Below are 17,120 nucleotides of genomic sequence, written 5' to 3'. Positions count from 1 at the left end.
GTGGATTGACTGAGAGGAGCTATTACAGTATCTTATTTAAACTTATTCTTTTGTGGGAATGTGGGTATCTGTGGCAACACCAACATTTATTGCCCCCCTCTAATTGCACTCAAGAAGGTGGTGGTTTAATAATATTTTGATACCTTCACAATAATAAGTCATTATAGAATTTTTAAAAACATGTCATTAGAATGCTTTTCACTATCCATCTCCTCCCCTGTTTGGGTATTGTTCCCATGGTGCCATTAGCAGTAGCCCGTAATTCACCCAAGCACTTGTTCTTTGCTTGTGAACCTGGACAGAGTGTAGGCACACTATTTGATTTGTGGAGAGCAATATAGTTGTGCTTGATTTTTGTCTCACCAATGCCTTCTCAAGTGTTCACAAACAGATACTTTCAAGCCAAATGGTGATAAGGACTATCATCCCCTAAAAGCCCAGGGGTGGCAACACCAATTAAAGTATTTTTATTACTGTTCTGTCTTGAATGCTGTCTTCAAGTTTTACAAACCTCAATATCTTAAGCAACATACTGAGTAGAACAAATAATACTAAAAAAAAGTCACATTTTATTCAGCTTTATTGTTTCAACAAAATTTTTCCAGATTACATTATTCTTTCATGTATTCTTTGTCAAATTAAAGTATTTTCTAAAAGAAATTTACAATGTACAGTAATTGTGAGCAAAAGGTATTATGAATTTATCAAGTTGCTTAAGCTTCAAAACAATGTTGATTCAATAGATTACTGTCACTGTTTACAGATGGCTCTTTGTTTTTCAGTGTACAAATACTTAGTTTGTGACCACACCAGAGCAATTTTTGTGTATATCAGCTCCATCAAGAATCAATGTCCTTTGGTCGCTTTCCCTTGTCAGACCTATGAACTCTTCGCGAATGGACAATGCACCAATTGCAATATCCACCCACTACAGCGTTGTCCACGCATAGGTACTGACGATGCACTGGCATTTTTATTAGCATAATAAGCAAAAATAGAAAATACTACAAATATCAGCAGGTCAGGTAGAATATGTGCAGCGAGTCAACATTGTTCAGTTTATTAATCTTTCATTAAAGCTGTTTGGTTAGTATATTTACTCAGTAATGTTCAATCTAACTGACAAAAATTATTTAAAATATTTAACTGATCTCATTCTGAGCAGCTTTTAAGGAATCCATTGTAGATTCACTGGTTAGTCTGTTCTATCCATGTACCATGGATGGTGTATGTGTGGTTTATGCCACTTTGAAAACACTGTGAAATGAATCCCAAAGATGTTTTGAATGCATTAATCCTGTGTTTTGTGGAGGTTGATTGATGGGTGTTGTCAAATGTCATGTGCATGTTGCTCAACAAACTCTGAGCACTGCCTACTGGATTCTCTCTGGGAGGAGGAGTGGATCTGCGCTTGGTACACTTCTGTAATGATGTCAGTCATGCCCAACCAAGCCTTGCCCCCAGGAGAGCAGTTTGGACAAGCATGAGCAGACCACCACCAGTGACAGTAAGAAAGCTGCAGGCTACATGCTTTCATGTGACTCTATGCCAGTTAGTGCAAGGGAATGCATACCAGTTTCACGAAGGGCAATGGACTGGGCAAGACAATGAGTTCGGCTGGAGAAAGAGAGCAGACAGTAAGAGGCGCTAGGCAGCACCAGGCCTGTTCCGTTTGTATTGTTGCATGCACAGTGATGTCAACCACCACCAGCTTGAGGTTAAGATAATTTGCTGCCACCATTCTCTTTCCTTCACTGGGTCTAAAGGCCGTACTTTACAGTAATAGAGAAAAGCCGGTTACTCTTGTCTGCAACAAAATATTGTTTATTACATGATAACAATCAAGTAAAAGGTTAAAGAGTATGACTAAACTACTGAGAGCCGTGTGGATATGGGATGTTATAGGATGAAGATCCAAGGTGATCTTTTCCCCATTCAAATCTTTATAATATCATCAGATTGTGGGGGCCCTAATGCAGCCTTCAACATTAACCCTTTCAAACTAATACCCCCTCTGATATGTTTTCAGTGTGTGGATTTCCAAGGTCTATGCACGACATTGACTTCTGGAAGCTGAAGTCAAATTGTCAGCACATTAACTGGCATGTGCGGTACCTCAAAGGAGCTGAATTAGGGATCCAGAAACAGGAATAGCACCAGAGCCCCTGATTTCTCTTCTGGGCCCTGGCAGTAACCTTATCTGTGGATAAAAAGAGACTGCACAGATAATGATGTGAATGAAATCATTGGTGCTTTGTGCTCTGAGGATACCACACAACAGGTAAAATTAGTTTCTGTGCTCCAGGCAATGCTTCAAGCCATTCCTGATGTTTGCAGCTCAATTGTAGAAGCATCTTTTTCTTTAGTAGGGCAGCTGTGACCTGCATACGAATTAAACTCAGGGACATCTGTCACTGTTGGCCAGATGTAGAATGGTTTAGCATTTGAATGGTTTCGTCACTTTAGCCTCATTTGAGTACCATCACGATGCTGCTGTATGGGCAACTGCTCTGTGACTGAATCCATGTTGAGGTGGCTGACAATATGTCACTGATAATCCACCTACTTATTCTTGAACTGCCCAGCTCCTGCTATTTCTAAGGATGGCCCTTGCAGAACATGCTTGAAATATTCTGATTACATGAAATTCTCAGAGGAATCAATAATATTTACAAACATAAAATGTAATTTACTCAAGGAAAACAGATTAACATCTAAGTTCAAAAAAAGATGAGATTTGGGTTTCCATCCACTGTGTACAATAAATATAGGACATTGCATTCTGCCCATGGTACATTAAACAGAAGCAAGTAGTTAGAAAATATACAACAAAGATTCTGGGGCACCTATTGAAGAATTAACACTCCTTCAATTTATGCAAACACTCAAAATTACTAGAATAGTTATAACAACACTGGCACATAGTGTTAACTACAGCAGCAAGCAGAACCTCAAATATAGTAATCTCTAGATATTTAAGTGATTACAGAAGTAAAAGGAATAATGATGAGGGAGAACATTTTTAGATTCTCAGTATACTGGGACTAGCTCTTGAGAAGATGGCGCCTGTATAAATAGGATATAGTGCACCTCAACAGAACTGGGGTTAAGTCCCTTGCAGGACATTTTTCTGGTTCTATTGGAGGCACTTTAAACTAACTTGGGTTCTAACTAGCTTACTCTTTGGAAAAGTCCCAGAGAATTGGAAAACTGCCAATGTAATGCTTTTATTTTACAAGGAAAGCAGACAAAAATGCCAGTTAGCTTAAGGTCTATTACTGGAAAAATCTTACAGCCGAATATAAAGGATCTAATAGCAGAGCATTTGGAAATGCATAATATAACCATGCAGAGTGAATGTGGCTTCATGAAGGCGAAATCATGCTTGATAAATTAATAAGAATCCTTTGAGGAAGTAACAAACAGTTTAGATAAAGGAGAAGCGATGGGTGCAGTATATTTGGATATTCAGGAGGAATTTGGTAAAATACCACGTATTCAGCTACTTGCCAAAATAAGAGCTCAGGGAACTGGATGCAGTATGGATAGCGGATTGGCTAACTAATAGAAAACAGAGAGTTGGATTAAGGGGGGTATTTTGTGGATAGTAACCTAAAATTAGTGGAGTGCCACAGGGATCATTGCTGGGGTCACAATTATTACAATAAATATTCATGTCTTGAATGAGGCAAGTGAATGTACCATTGCCAAGTTTGTGATTGACAGAAACATAAATTAGAAGGCAAGTGATGAGGATGACACAAGAGTCTGCAAAGGGATATAAACAGATTAAGTAAGTGACCAAACACTTGGCTGAGATAGATTTGTAATCAGTTCGGGAATCTAGGACTGTTGGGAAAAGTCAGAAAAGTGGTGTATCAGCCACGGTCTCATTGAAAGCTGGGGCAGTCCTGATGGGCTGAATGGCTTAATTCTGTTCCTGTGTCTTATGGTCTTACTTTGCTATCACAGTTTTCCTACCCACTTTTGACTTATTTCTGATACCTACGTATTTTACATTACTCTTGTAGGAGCTTTATGTAAGATATGATATTAAAATGTTTTCACATTATAGGACTTTTGGAGCGTGGGGGCTTGAGTGCAGATGTGCAGCCAAAGGAAGTTAAAGTGTACCTGATGACATCAAGTCAGCCACCTTTCTGTGGTAAGTGAGTATATCATCCCTCCACAAAGATACTTGCACACTCTGTCATTCAAAACATGAAACCATTTTAATAATGCATGGATGATGTGCATCACAGAGGTCATTATGGTGCTGGGTTGCCTTGGAGGCAGTATGAACTCAATAAGCTTTCTTCTGATGATTTATTATGTCATTTGAACTCTTGATTATGTTACAACATTGTAACATAGTCCCAACAATTTATTAATCCATATATAACTCAGATGTACCTTTGGGACCTATTGATTTGTAATACACCATGACTGGTGAGTAGTCCTATATTTATTAGGTCCTCAGAGTAGAATTTCAAACAACTCAATTTTAGACACATCAAAAGAAATCAAAATTTCCATCATTTTTTGAAAGCTACTGTGGTTCCTGACAATAACATGAGATACACTAAAGGCTCAGGGCATTATTCATATATTTATCATTTAATAAGCTGTGCATTTATATATGCTACAAAGTTAAGGGACTGCCCAGATTTTAATGAGCACAGTGGGGCTAGTCACTTGCATAAACAGTCTGAACAGTTGCTTTAACTGCATGCCTGTACCTCCTCATATCTAATGATACAATAGCATACCCAGTGGTGTAACAAGAGGCTCTGGATACCTGTAACTTGTAAAATGTACTTTGCTATTGTTTCAAAGATGGACCGAGAAAATATTTGATGAGAAAGATGTCAGCTTATAAATAATTTAACAGCATATAAGCAAAAAGAGCAACAGTTACTTAGAGCAATGTTCACTTCATAATTACAATTGATACAACTGTTCCCATATTGTCATACAAAACAATGAGAACATGAGTGGCTATTTGAACAAAATCAGTCTAACTTTATCCCTTTACTGGGCGGAAATAGAGTGCGGCAGGAAACTGATTTAAAATAGGGTAGCTACCTTTAGTAGAAGGCAGTTGTGCATTTTAGAAATAGAATCCCTACACTGTGGAAACAGACCATTCAGCCCATCAAGTCAACACTGACCCTTCAAAGAGTAACCCACCCAGACCCATTTAGCAATAGTATGGCCAATCCATCTAACCTGCACATTTTTGGACTGTGGAGGGAAACCAGAGCACCTGGAGGAATCTCATGCAGACTTTGGGAGAATGTGCAAACTCCACACAGACAGTTACCCAAGGCTGGAATCGAACCTGGGTCACCAGTGAGCCACCGTGCTGCCCACTATATGCTCTGACTGCTAACAATTTTTTCAAACCACAGGAATGCCAGCCAACATTATTAAGTCAGATTGTGGAGGAACGTAACATTTCCACCAAAAGAACATGTGGCTATTTGCACACTAATCACACCCAGATGAAAATTCAGAATCCTACCTAGAGTTGTGGTTCTGCAACAAGGTTAGGGGTCACACTTAGATCTGTGCACGATCTGGCTATGTTTCTATTTGCAAACCATTCAATTAAATTAAATATCTACAAGAGGCTTTATTATCTTCTATATTAACTTCTATGAATTTTCTGAGCCTGATCTGTTGGAGCCTGTTTTTATCTGGTATCTTATGCTATTTTTGGACCTGTGTACAATGAGATATCTTAATGTGTTATTTTGTGAGATCTATATTAATTAGGTTTCCTGTAAAAAGATACTTGCAGTAGCCTTAGCATAATTACGGGAGCAGATTGACAGAAGGAGAATCGACATTTCCAGCATAAGCCCTTCATCAGGAATGAGCCTTATTCCTGATGAAGGGCTTATGCCTGAATCTTCAGCTCTCCAGCTCCACGGATACTGCCTGACCTGCTGTGCTTTTGCAGCACCACACTCTCGATTCTGATCTCCAGCATTTACAGTACTCACTTTCTCCTGAAGAATGAGAACCACAACTTCCAAGGTCCTAGATACCAATGCGATAGATTCTTTTGGAATGATGCATCTCAGAAAGTGAAAAATATTTTTGGTATATAAGACCACATAAAGAGACATCTAGTGTCATCTGAACTTATTGGGAGTCAGCCATCTGAGCTCCAGGGCATCTCTGCAGGAATTCCTCACGGTAGTGTCCTTGGCCCAATCATCTTCAACTGCTTCATCAATGATCTTCCTTTCATTTTAAGGTCAGAAGTGGGGATGTTTATTGATTGCACAATGTTCAGTTTCCATTCGTGACTCCTCAGATACTGAAGTAGTCCATGCTTAAATGTACAAAGACTTGGACAATATCTAGGCCTAGGTTTGGGGGCGGAACAGTGGCTCAGTGATTAGCACTGTTGCCTCACAGCGCCAGGGACCTGGATTCGAGTCCTGCCTCAGGTGACTGTGTGGAGTTTGCCCATTCTCACTGTGTCTGCATGGGTTTCTTTCCACAGTGAATTGGCCACGCTGAATTGCCCATAATGTTACGTGCATTAGTCAGAGGGAAATAGATCTGGGTGGGTTACTCTGGTGGCACAGTGGATCAGTGGTTAGGACTGCTGCCTCACAGCACCAGGTTCAATTCCAGCCTTGGGCGACTGTCTGTGTGGAGTTTGCACATTCTCCCTGTTTCCTCTGGGTGCTCTGGTTTCCTTGTGCAGCCCAGGTAAATTGCCCGTAGTCCTGATGAGGGACTTTTGCCGAAACATCGATTTTCCTCCTCCTCGGATGCTGCCTGACCTGCTGTGCTTTTCCAGCACCACTCTGATCTAAACTCTGGTTTCCAGCATCTGTAGTCCTCACTTTTGCCTAAATTACTCATAGTATTAGGTGCATTTGTCAGAGGGAAATTGCTCTTTGTTTCTGTGGTCCTCCACTTTAAGTACACGCTCCTTAATGTAGCAATTTTTTTTCATTGAATGTTGTATAGCTAATAGTTCACTAGATTTATCCACTGTTATGAGTCATTACAAAAGTCAAAGATTTTATAAGGGATGCAATTTTGTCCAACTTACCTAATTTTCAGACCTAGCCTGATAGAAAATATGAACCAGGTTTCTGTACAGAACAAGAATCATTACTTATTACAAGTAATTAGATCTAGCTACAAGTTATAAACCCATCAGCATATAATATTGCTAATTAAAAGTCTAATCTTAATCCATTTATACACACACACACACACATCACACACACACGCTTATTAGATGGAGGAGAAAATGTTCTGTTGTTGAGATGCATGTCACTTCAGTCCATTGCTTAGTTAGAGACACCAGGTGGCTAGTGCACTTTAAAAAGTCTCTCTTTTGTCAGTTAAAAGTCACAGCTTGCGACAACTGTTGAGGGAAAGGTCGGCTGGTTTTCTGCAGGCTTACAATGAGTTTTTTAAACACAGAGGCTGCTTCTGAGCTGTGAATGAACTGACCACCTCTTTCTCTATAACTTGTTCCCAACTCCAAACTGTTCAGTTACCCTAGAATCAATCTCTCATTTCTTGGCAGGCAAAAACGTTTCCAACATGGATAATTAGTCATTAGTCCACAGACCAATCAACTTCTTGTTGTTGGAAAAGCTGCATCTGTATAACAGCATGACTCCAAATTGACTGCACTTCAAACTTCAATTACTGCTGGTTGAATCGTTGTTTATGATGCTTGCCTAGGATTGTCAGTTTGTTTGCTTTTTAAAACTGCAGTCACCCTTTCAAATATAGAGCTTAAAACAGGTCTTTCTCATTTCAGTAAACAGCTTTTTAAAGCAACACAAAATCATAGAAACCCTATAGTCTGCAAGCAGGCTCTTCGGCCCAGCAAGTCCACACCAACCCTCCGAACAGTATCCCACACAGAACCATTCCCCTATTATTCTACATTTACCCCTGACTAACATGCCTAACCTACGCATCCCTGAACATTATGGGCGATTTAGCATAGCCAATTCAGCTAGCCTACACATGTTTGGATTGTAGGAGGAATCCCACACAGCCACACGGAGAATATGTAAACTACACACAGACAGTTGCCTGAGGCAGGAATAGAACCTGGGTCCCTGATGCTGTGAGGTAGCAGTGCTAACCACTGAGCTACTGTGCCACCCCACATTATAATAAATAGATTTGGTCCTTACACTATGTATCTAAAATGAGACCTACAATTCTATATGGGTTGTTCAAATGCACGTCTCATAGGAGTGTCATTAGAGCTGTCTGTGGACACATTATCAATATCATAAGTTACAACTGCCGGGAATAGCCCCAACCAGCAAACCAACCACCTATTACTGTCATGAGTCATGACACAGTAGATTGTCACATGATGAAAGCAGCATGGCAATTTTCTGACTGGTGCATGTTCAGAGATACGAGGGGGTGAGTCATTTCATATGTAAGATTAATGACAACTATTGTACCTCTCCTGGTCAATTTTCTGCACTTGTACATTATGTCACTTGTCCTTTCCACTGATGAGAACCTAGCCAGACTGAAGAACTGTACAAAGCTCTTTCTCTGTTTCCCTGATTTAATTGGGAAGAAATAGATTCCATGGCCCACCTATAGGTATCAAGCTCAATGCACGAACATACTCATCCTGTACTTAAGGCCACCAGATATTGTTGAGTATGATCAGTTTTGAAGAAATACAGAGCAATGGTGAAGTTGTCTACTACAGACAAGGCTGTTCTCCCAATTGAAATGGGCTGCATCTCTTCAGCTAGCTATTGACAAACCACCCAACAGAGAAGCACTGCTTTCTGATGCATCAAGGTACAGGGAAATTTAATTAACAGTTTTCCAACCTGAAATCCCAGCTGAGTTGGTGTCTGTGTGCAGATGGTAGACTTTCTGTCATGTCTCACTCTAACTGCCCTCAGTTCAGGCCCTTCCAATTCATCATCTGAAGGAAATAGCAAAGCAAAAAGTAATTCCTGTTTGAGAAATTGATGTTCTCAGTACAAAAGTGAACTTTTTGCAAAACTGACTAAAATCACAATGAACACACTGATAGACCCAACAGACTAATAAAAAGTAAAACTGGTATGGGGACAAAGCAGAACAAACTGATACTGTAGAAATCAAAATGGCCTCTTCAGTGGAATGTGAGCAAAAGGCAGAAACAAAAAGAAACTTCATCCACATATGACACATTGACTAAATGTTTGCTTTTTCTCCAACTAGTGAAACATTTTCTACTAGAAATATTTTATGAACAATTAGGATCTCATGAGCAACGTGTCAAAATAAAATTTTTGAGCAACAGCCATTCTGACATATCAAACCTTCAGCTAACAATGTAAGTATTTAATTATAGGGGACTCTCTTACCTCCAAATCAAGAATCCCAGTTTCAAGTCCTACTTACTCCCAAGATCTACATTAAAACCCTAGAGCAAGTTGAATCAAAAAAAAACTTTAATTTATTTTTCTTTTAAACAGGATGCACATCATATTAATTTCATGCTTTCTGAAATGCTACAGGAGCTTAATCTGATCTGTAAACTTTCCTTCCAAAGGATTTTTGATTACTTGTGACAATTGGATGTTAACCATGTAATTTCACATAAGGAACCAATTCAAAAACAGTGTGGTTCAGAACAGTGTACTACCACTATGGAATCTTGCAAGACTAATTGCATTTCACAAGGTTCTGTTATTTTAGTAGTTACTGTAGTAGTAACATTAGAAGTGAAACATACACAACAATCTGGTCAAAAGCTAACAACAAGGATGTAATGCAATAAGAACATAAGAAATAGCAATAGGAATAGGCCATGAGGTCCCCTGAGTGTGCTCCATCTTTCAATAAGATCATGGCTAATTCGATTGTGGCCTTAACCCCAATTTCCTGCCCACTGTACCTAACCCTTGATTCACTTATTAATCAAAACACAGTTTTGGGCCCCAAATCTCAGGAAGGACGTACTGGCCCTGGAGTGGGTTCAGTGGTGGTTCATGAGAATGGTCCTAGGAATGAAAAGCTTAACATGAGGAACATTTGAAGACTCTGGGTCTATACTCGATGGAGTTTAGAAGGACGAGAGGGGATCTGATTGAAACATACAGAATACTGAATGGCCTGGACAGAGTGAATTTTGGAAGATGTTTCCATTGGGAGGAGAAATTAGGATCTGAGGGCCATCCTTAGAGTAAAAGGAAGATCTTATAGAGTGGAGATAAACAGAAACTTCTTCAGCCAGAGAGTGGTGAAGTTTTGCAAGGTTTGTAGCTCAGGTTGAGGTTTAGGGTGTAGGTTTGCTCACTAAGCTGTAGGTTTGATATCCAGACATTTCATTACCTGGCTAGGTAACATCATCAGTGGCGACCTCCAAGTGAAGTGAAGCTGGTGTCTCCTGCTTTCTATTTATACCTTTCTCCTAACCCCTCAGAAAACGAACAGGAAATGACATCACCACAAACCCCAGCAACCCCATCCAGGAGAAAGATATAAATAGAAAGCAGGAGACAACAGCTTTGCTTCACTTGGAGGTCGCCACTGATAATGTTACCTAGCCAGGTAATGAAACATCTGGATATCAAACCTACAGGTCAGCGAGCAAACCTACACCCTAGAGCCGTGAATCTATGGAATTCATTACCACAGAAGGCAGCAGAGACCAGGTCATTGAGTATATTTAAGACTGAGTTAGATAGGTTCTTGATTGTCATGGAGATCAAGGGTTACAGGAAGGAGGTGGGAGAATGGGGTTGAGCAACCTATCAGTCATGATTGAACGGCCGAGCAGACATGACAGGCTGAATGGCCTTATTTCTGTTACTATGTCTTATGGTCTTATAAAACAATGAAATAGATCAAATGCAGTTGTAGTCATGGTAATGAGGTCAGCCAGATGGATCTCACAGAATATGAGTCCCCTGATTGGAGCTGCTAATCTGGTCCAATCAGGGAATACTGGCTGACAGAGGAAAGAATATCTGGTCTGCACCTGGGCCTGGCCAAACTGGCCATCAACCGGTCCAGGCAGCGGGCTGTGGAGGGGGCCGTTAGGGCCGACTGCCTGCCCCTCTTCCGCGGTTACGTTAGAGCCCGGGTGTCCTTGGAGAAGGAGCACGCGATGCCCACCAACACCCTGGAGTTGTTCAGGGAGAAGTGGGCGCCGCAGGGAGTGGAGTGCATTATTTCCCCCTCCAACTCTATTTTGATTTAGTCCCTACCCTCCCCTTCACTGTTTTGATCACACAGCACTGCCCTTTGATGTGAAGGACAGTGTTTGTCACTGGCCACTCGGGTGTTTTCCTATCTTCCTGGCGGTGGAAATTGAATAAAGATTCGTTCACTTTGTATCTTTCACTGTGTCTCACACCTGCACACACACACCATGGGTGCTGGGGAAAAAATAAGCACTACCGCGGTTAGGTGGTAGTGTGGGGGTTAATAAATAAAAAAGAGAAATAAGAAAAAAAAAAGTGTATCAGTAATTCTGACATTCTGGATACTGACTCTGATGTGGTTGTGCCAGAGTCAAGGACTCTGCACGTGTAAGTAAAAGGTGACTTGGTGACAGGATCTGTGGAGTTGTTTCAGAACTGATAAACTGAGGTGAAGCTCACTTTTATAAGCAAAGTAATACAAGGACTTTTAAGTCCCTCATCCAATGGAAACTAGCAGAATTTCCAACTCACTTATCACTCCACAGCATCCTACTGATTCGAGTAAATCAAGGGCTGAAATCAGGGTTACTATGCTATCCTCATGAATTTATTTGGGAGTATAGTGTAAGTTCCAGTTATGTGCATATAGAAGGACTCAGCCACACTTCTGACCAAGTTAAAGTGATGGAACAGAAACTGGTTCAAAGAAATTCTGAGCAAAGGCATATCCAGAGTTTTGTCAAGTCAACATTATAAAGCCCAGCAGCAAAACAAACAAGAAATTTTGTGAATTCTCACAACCAACATGGACAATTATGGAGCAAGATTGAAAAGCATTATCAGATCTCTCACTCTTTTATTTTCCTTATAGACCTAAAAAACAATCAAGTGAAAGCATAATAAGAAAAGTAATACCATACGATGCCAGGTTTGGGAACATGGATGACATCACTATTCAACTGTTATCCAGTTGGCGTAAGAAAAGATCTCCAATTCATATTGAGAAGATACGCATTAGGGAGCTCCATTTCAATGGCAGGTAAATATTTCCCTGTGGGTAGCTGAAGTTGTATCATAGTATGACTTTTTCTTAAACTTCCTTCTCTTTCTTTATGGAGTCAAAGAACCATAATAGCAGACCCTTCCGTTCAACCAGTCCATGTCAACCATAATCCCAAACTAAACTGGTCCCACCTGCCTGTACTTGGCTCATATCCCTTCAAACATTTCTTATTCACATACTTGTCGAAATGTCTTTTAAACATTGCAACTGTACTCACATCAACCACTTCCTCTGGAAGTTCATTCCACACACGAACCACTCTCTGTAAAAAAATTGCCTCTGAAATTTTCTTAAAATCTTTCTCCTCTCACTTTAAAAATATACCCCCTACTCTTGAAATCCCTCGGGTAAAGACACTTGCCATCCACCTTAACTATACCCCTCATGATTTTATAAACCTTTATAAGGTCACTTCTTAACTTCCAATGTTCCAGTGAAAGAAGTCCCAGCCTATCCAGCCTCTCCTTATAACTCAAACCCTCCATTCCCAGCAACATCCTGGTAAATCTCTTTTGAACCTCATTTTCTAAATGAGTTGACTAACTTCAAGACATGGTTCCACGTGGACCAGTAACTTTCATTAAAGTGACCACTTGAAATGTGAAAATTGTAATCTGTTTGACTGAAATGGGAATTATTTTGAAAATCCAATCCTCTCCCTCTCTAACACCTATTGTCAGAGTTTTTGTACACAAAAGTAATTGAATGGTATTCACAAATGGGAACTCAATTGAATTTTCCTCTTCGTATACAAAGGAGACAACAGGTATTTCTGACCTAATAAAAATCAGCAGAATTTGCACTCCAAACCCCACCTCAATCTCATGATCTTCGAACTGATGTGGTTTCTTATGAAGGTAATATTTTGGGGAGTAATATGGTTCTTTATAATTCTTCTGGAGGTGACAAATGTAATCCGTCATACTTGAATCTGAGATAAGATTCTGTTCATGTTTCACTCCCTCAGCAGGACTATCTATTTCTGCTTAGTGCCTCAGATGAAACCATCACTCATGCCTTTATTACCTCTGGTCTTGACTCTTCTAATGCTTTTTGCTACATCAACTGGAGCACATTCATATTCATGCATTGGCTGTCCATATCCATACTCAAGCCCTGTTCTGATAAACCATCATACATGATCTTGCTGGCTAAAATTGATTTCTGTGGCTCCTGGTTAAGTAACAGTCAGGATGTATCATTCTTCCCTTGTTAACAGATCCCTAAATGATTTTCCCTCTTCCTCATCTTTGTCACCTCCTTCTGCCTGACCACGTTTGGAGATCTCTGAGACTTCTCCGTTTCTGCCTTCCCTTTCCACCATTGGTGGTCATACCTTCAGCTGCCACCGTGTTAAGCGCTGGCATTCCCTTCTTTAACCTCTCTCTCTCTTCCTATTTACACATATAAGATTCTCCTTTCAATATACCTCTTTGCCCAAATACATGGTTATCTCTCCTCATATCTCTTTTTAAGCACAATGTTTTTCTGGTGAAATGTCTTAGGATGCTTTACCATGTTAAATGTACTATATAAAATTCAAATCCTTAAGCTGTTGCTGGCGATATTAATTTGTTTGGATACCTGCAGGTAGAAGTGAAGTAGACCATTCGAGCCCTCAAGCCTGCTCCACCATTCAAGAAGGTCATGGTAGACCTGTTTGTGTTTCAAATTCTGCATTACCATCTATCACTATTACCCAACAAAGGTCGATCCTGCATGTCACGAATGTGGGAAATGACGCACTCTCGATCTCAGCCATAGCATGAGGAAATTTGATGTGTAGAATTCCATTTACTTACATCACAAAAGCAGAAAAAAGGCTGTAATGGGAATTAAAGAATCTTAGTACTATGCACAAGAAAAGGTTAATGTTATAACAGCAAACTAACTCTGGAAATGCTCAGAATTTACTTGTCCCATTACTAAAACCTTTTGTCTTGCGTCAACATGCAATTTTCATTTAATCTTTTGGGTCCAGTGACCCTTCCTCAGAACTGTGTCACTGGACCTGAGACATTAACTCTAATTTCTCTCCACAGATGCTGCCAGACCTGCTGAGCTTTCCCAGCAATTTCCGATTTTGTTTCTGATTTACAGCATCCGTAGTTCTTTCAGTTTATTTTTCACTGAATCTTTCCTCTTTTTCATCGCATCATATCCCCTCCTTATACACCTCTGTAAAAATTTGAAATGTGTTAAATTTAGTGTTGTCTTTGTATCTAATTATCTCCAGTTCTGGAAGTTCTATCTTTACTGATGCTACCAGATCTTCTAACTATTTCCAACATTTCCATTTTAGAACATAGAACAGTACAGGACAGCAACAGGCCCTTCGGCCCACAATGTGGTGCCGAATATGATGCCAAATTAAGCTAATACCTTCTGCCTGCCCCTGGTCCAGATCCCTCCATTCATTGCATGTTCATGAGCTTATCTAAAAGTCCCTTAAATGTCCCTATCATATTTGCCTTTTTGTATTTCGTACTTGCAGCAACTGCATTGTTTTGCTCTTATATATGTTCTCCTATGTATCGTATATATACTATACACAGGAGAACATATTTAAGAGCAAAATGTATACTATACATCCATACGTATTTCAAAGTTTGATTAGATTTCTTACAGTGTGGAAATAGGCCCTTTGGCCCAACAAGTCCACACCGACCCTCCGAAAAGCAACCCACCCCCCTAACACTACGGGCAATTTAGCATGGCCAATTCACCTAATCTACACATTTTCTTTTGGACTGTGGGAGGAAACCAGAGCAAACCCACGCAGACATGGGGAGAATGTGCAAACTCCACACAGACAGTTGCCTGAGGTGGGAATTGAACCCAGGTCTCTAGTGCTACAAGGCAGCAGTGCTAACCACTGTACCACCATGCCACCCTATACTATGGGTCAAGCTATGAACCGATAATGACCCATGTAATGGACTGTCTTATGCAGATTGTTACCTTCTCTAACTCTAATCTTCTTTCTCTTTTTAGTGAAAGACCACCCCGCTGTATCTATAACATCCTCTTATACAGAGAAATACTGTTTGAGCAGCTTGCTAATTGTCTTTAGAAACGGCATGTCTCTATATCTTCTGTTGCTTCAAGAACAAGACATGGCTTTAGTTACCAAAATAACACAGTAAGATTAAATACTTCAAGATTTCCCTTCTAAGGAAAACAAACATTACGCCATATATTTAACTGCAAAGATTTATTGGGTAGATTATGAACAAAGAAGACTCCTGAATTTGGTCACATGAATTGAACGTAAAAATCTGTTTGACTTTGTTATAATGTCCTGTAGCGATACGGAATTCAAGGAAATGTCAGCTAGTGTAATGAGGTACTAACTGTAGGGATACTATCTGTTTGGGACATATAGTTACAAGCAGCCTGACAAGAAGACATATGACCTGTTTATAGCTGTATTGTAGCTTTCACAATTACTCCACTTTTAGACTAAATCTTTCAATCAGTAAATTAAGGTTATTGTTAAACTTCATTCATCTAATTTTCTTTCCAATTCCTCCTCAAATTATCCTCACCTATTCATCCTGAACAATTATGAGAATTAGGCATACCAACCATTTATTTTTTTAAAATATATCACTTCCTAATTGACTTCAGTTGGTTTGCAAAGTGACATCTCTGGAGGAGATAATAGGCTCCAGTATCTGCAAAATACAAGCTAAATATTTACTTACTACAACCTTCCCCAGGCAGCCTGTCTAAAAATTTCAAGGATTGATATTTTAAATAAATATTAAGCATAAATGTCTGTCAAAATTGCAAGTTAACCCATTGGCTTAATGAGCATAGATTTTGATCCTTCAATTCATTTTATCTTCATTTTGATCACATCCTCCACTTCTACCAGAGTAATGGAGAGAAAATTAGACTATAAAAGATTAACAATTAACTTAATTCACAGCTTTAAATGTTTAATTCTAGAAGCAGTACAATGTTGACAGCTACAATACAACAATAAACAAAAATGTCCTCTTATTAGACCTATCGTAATGATATGTCTATTACAGTTCGTACATAAATATGTAAAAAAACTTGCCTGAAACTTTTATTGTTTTAGCACATAACGTGCAAGAAATTAACGGGTGTGCATTTGCACATGAAGAATGAGTGAATAAATGATTTATTGTCTCGTATATCTGGGGAGACACAGTGAAAAGTGTTCTGTTGCCACAATCTGCTGCCATTTTGAGGTACAAAGCAATAAAAAGAACCTACTTAAATAGAGTTTGCCCTCAATGGCTGGAGTCCCAAACACAGCTCCAGGACTTTTGCAAAGTCTCATCCAGGCCCCCTGCTCTGGGCCTATTGCAACCAGGAGTCCCCGTTCTGTCATTGCTGCAGTCAACGCCTTGCTGCCAATTCCAGGAGTCCATGCATCGGGCCTACAAAGTCAGGAGACCCTGCCACACTGCCGTGGCTTCCCTGTGACATCAGGAAGGTGAAGAAAAGAGAAAAAAGAAAACGAGTTAAAAAGAGTGAAAAAAAGATGCTGCTGGCCTGTAGTTGTTTGCATAATATATAATGCCATGTTAGGGTTATAGATTTGAATAATTGTTAGTGATGTATGGAATAAAAAAGCTGTAAATGATAAAAAAATTTACAATAAAACTGGAAGATATTAGAAATGCACAGCTGGCCCTACCAGAATCTAAAATGTGGACTCATTAAAGTTCTGAGTGGAAACATTTCAACAAAACTGAGAAAAGGAGACAAATGGTCACTAGGTCTGATCTAAAGAAAGATGAGGATAATGAACAATAAATAAAAAATCCCTGGACCCACTCAGATTCTTTCATGATTCTCTGTGTTCTTCAGGTCTCAACACTGATGATAGCAGCTCATAGAATTCTTGTGTG

General features: G+C 39.7%; 1 protein-coding gene across 3 annotated transcripts in view; it reads left to right on the top strand.

Moving 5' to 3' along the window:
- The window catches only part of pla1a (phospholipase A1 member A), a 31,259-nt gene extending 14,366 nt beyond the window's left edge, over positions 1-16,893 (top strand). For 2 of the 3 annotated variants that reach the window (XM_043701011.1, XM_043701010.1), the window contains exons 7-11: positions 783-950; positions 4,076-4,165; positions 9,238-9,352; positions 12,040-12,207; positions 15,226-16,893. In XM_043701011.1, coding sequence (XP_043556946.1) covers positions 783-950; positions 4,076-4,165; positions 9,238-9,352; positions 12,040-12,207; positions 15,226-15,304 — 620 coding nt within the window. In that variant the 3' untranslated portion in view covers positions 15,305-16,893. The remainder of the gene's footprint in view (positions 1-782; positions 951-4,075; positions 4,166-9,237; positions 9,353-12,039; positions 12,208-15,225) is intronic. The other variant, XM_043701014.1, reaches the window with a different exon arrangement.
- The last annotated feature ends 227 nt before the right edge of the window (positions 16,894-17,120 follow it).

Source organism: Chiloscyllium plagiosum, chromosome 12, assembly GCF_004010195.1.
Source record: "Chiloscyllium plagiosum isolate BGI_BamShark_2017 chromosome 12, ASM401019v2, whole genome shotgun sequence".
Taxonomy (NCBI): Eukaryota; Metazoa; Chordata; class Chondrichthyes; order Orectolobiformes; family Hemiscylliidae; genus Chiloscyllium; species Chiloscyllium plagiosum.
This window is presented reverse-complemented; position numbering and strand designations above follow the sequence as displayed.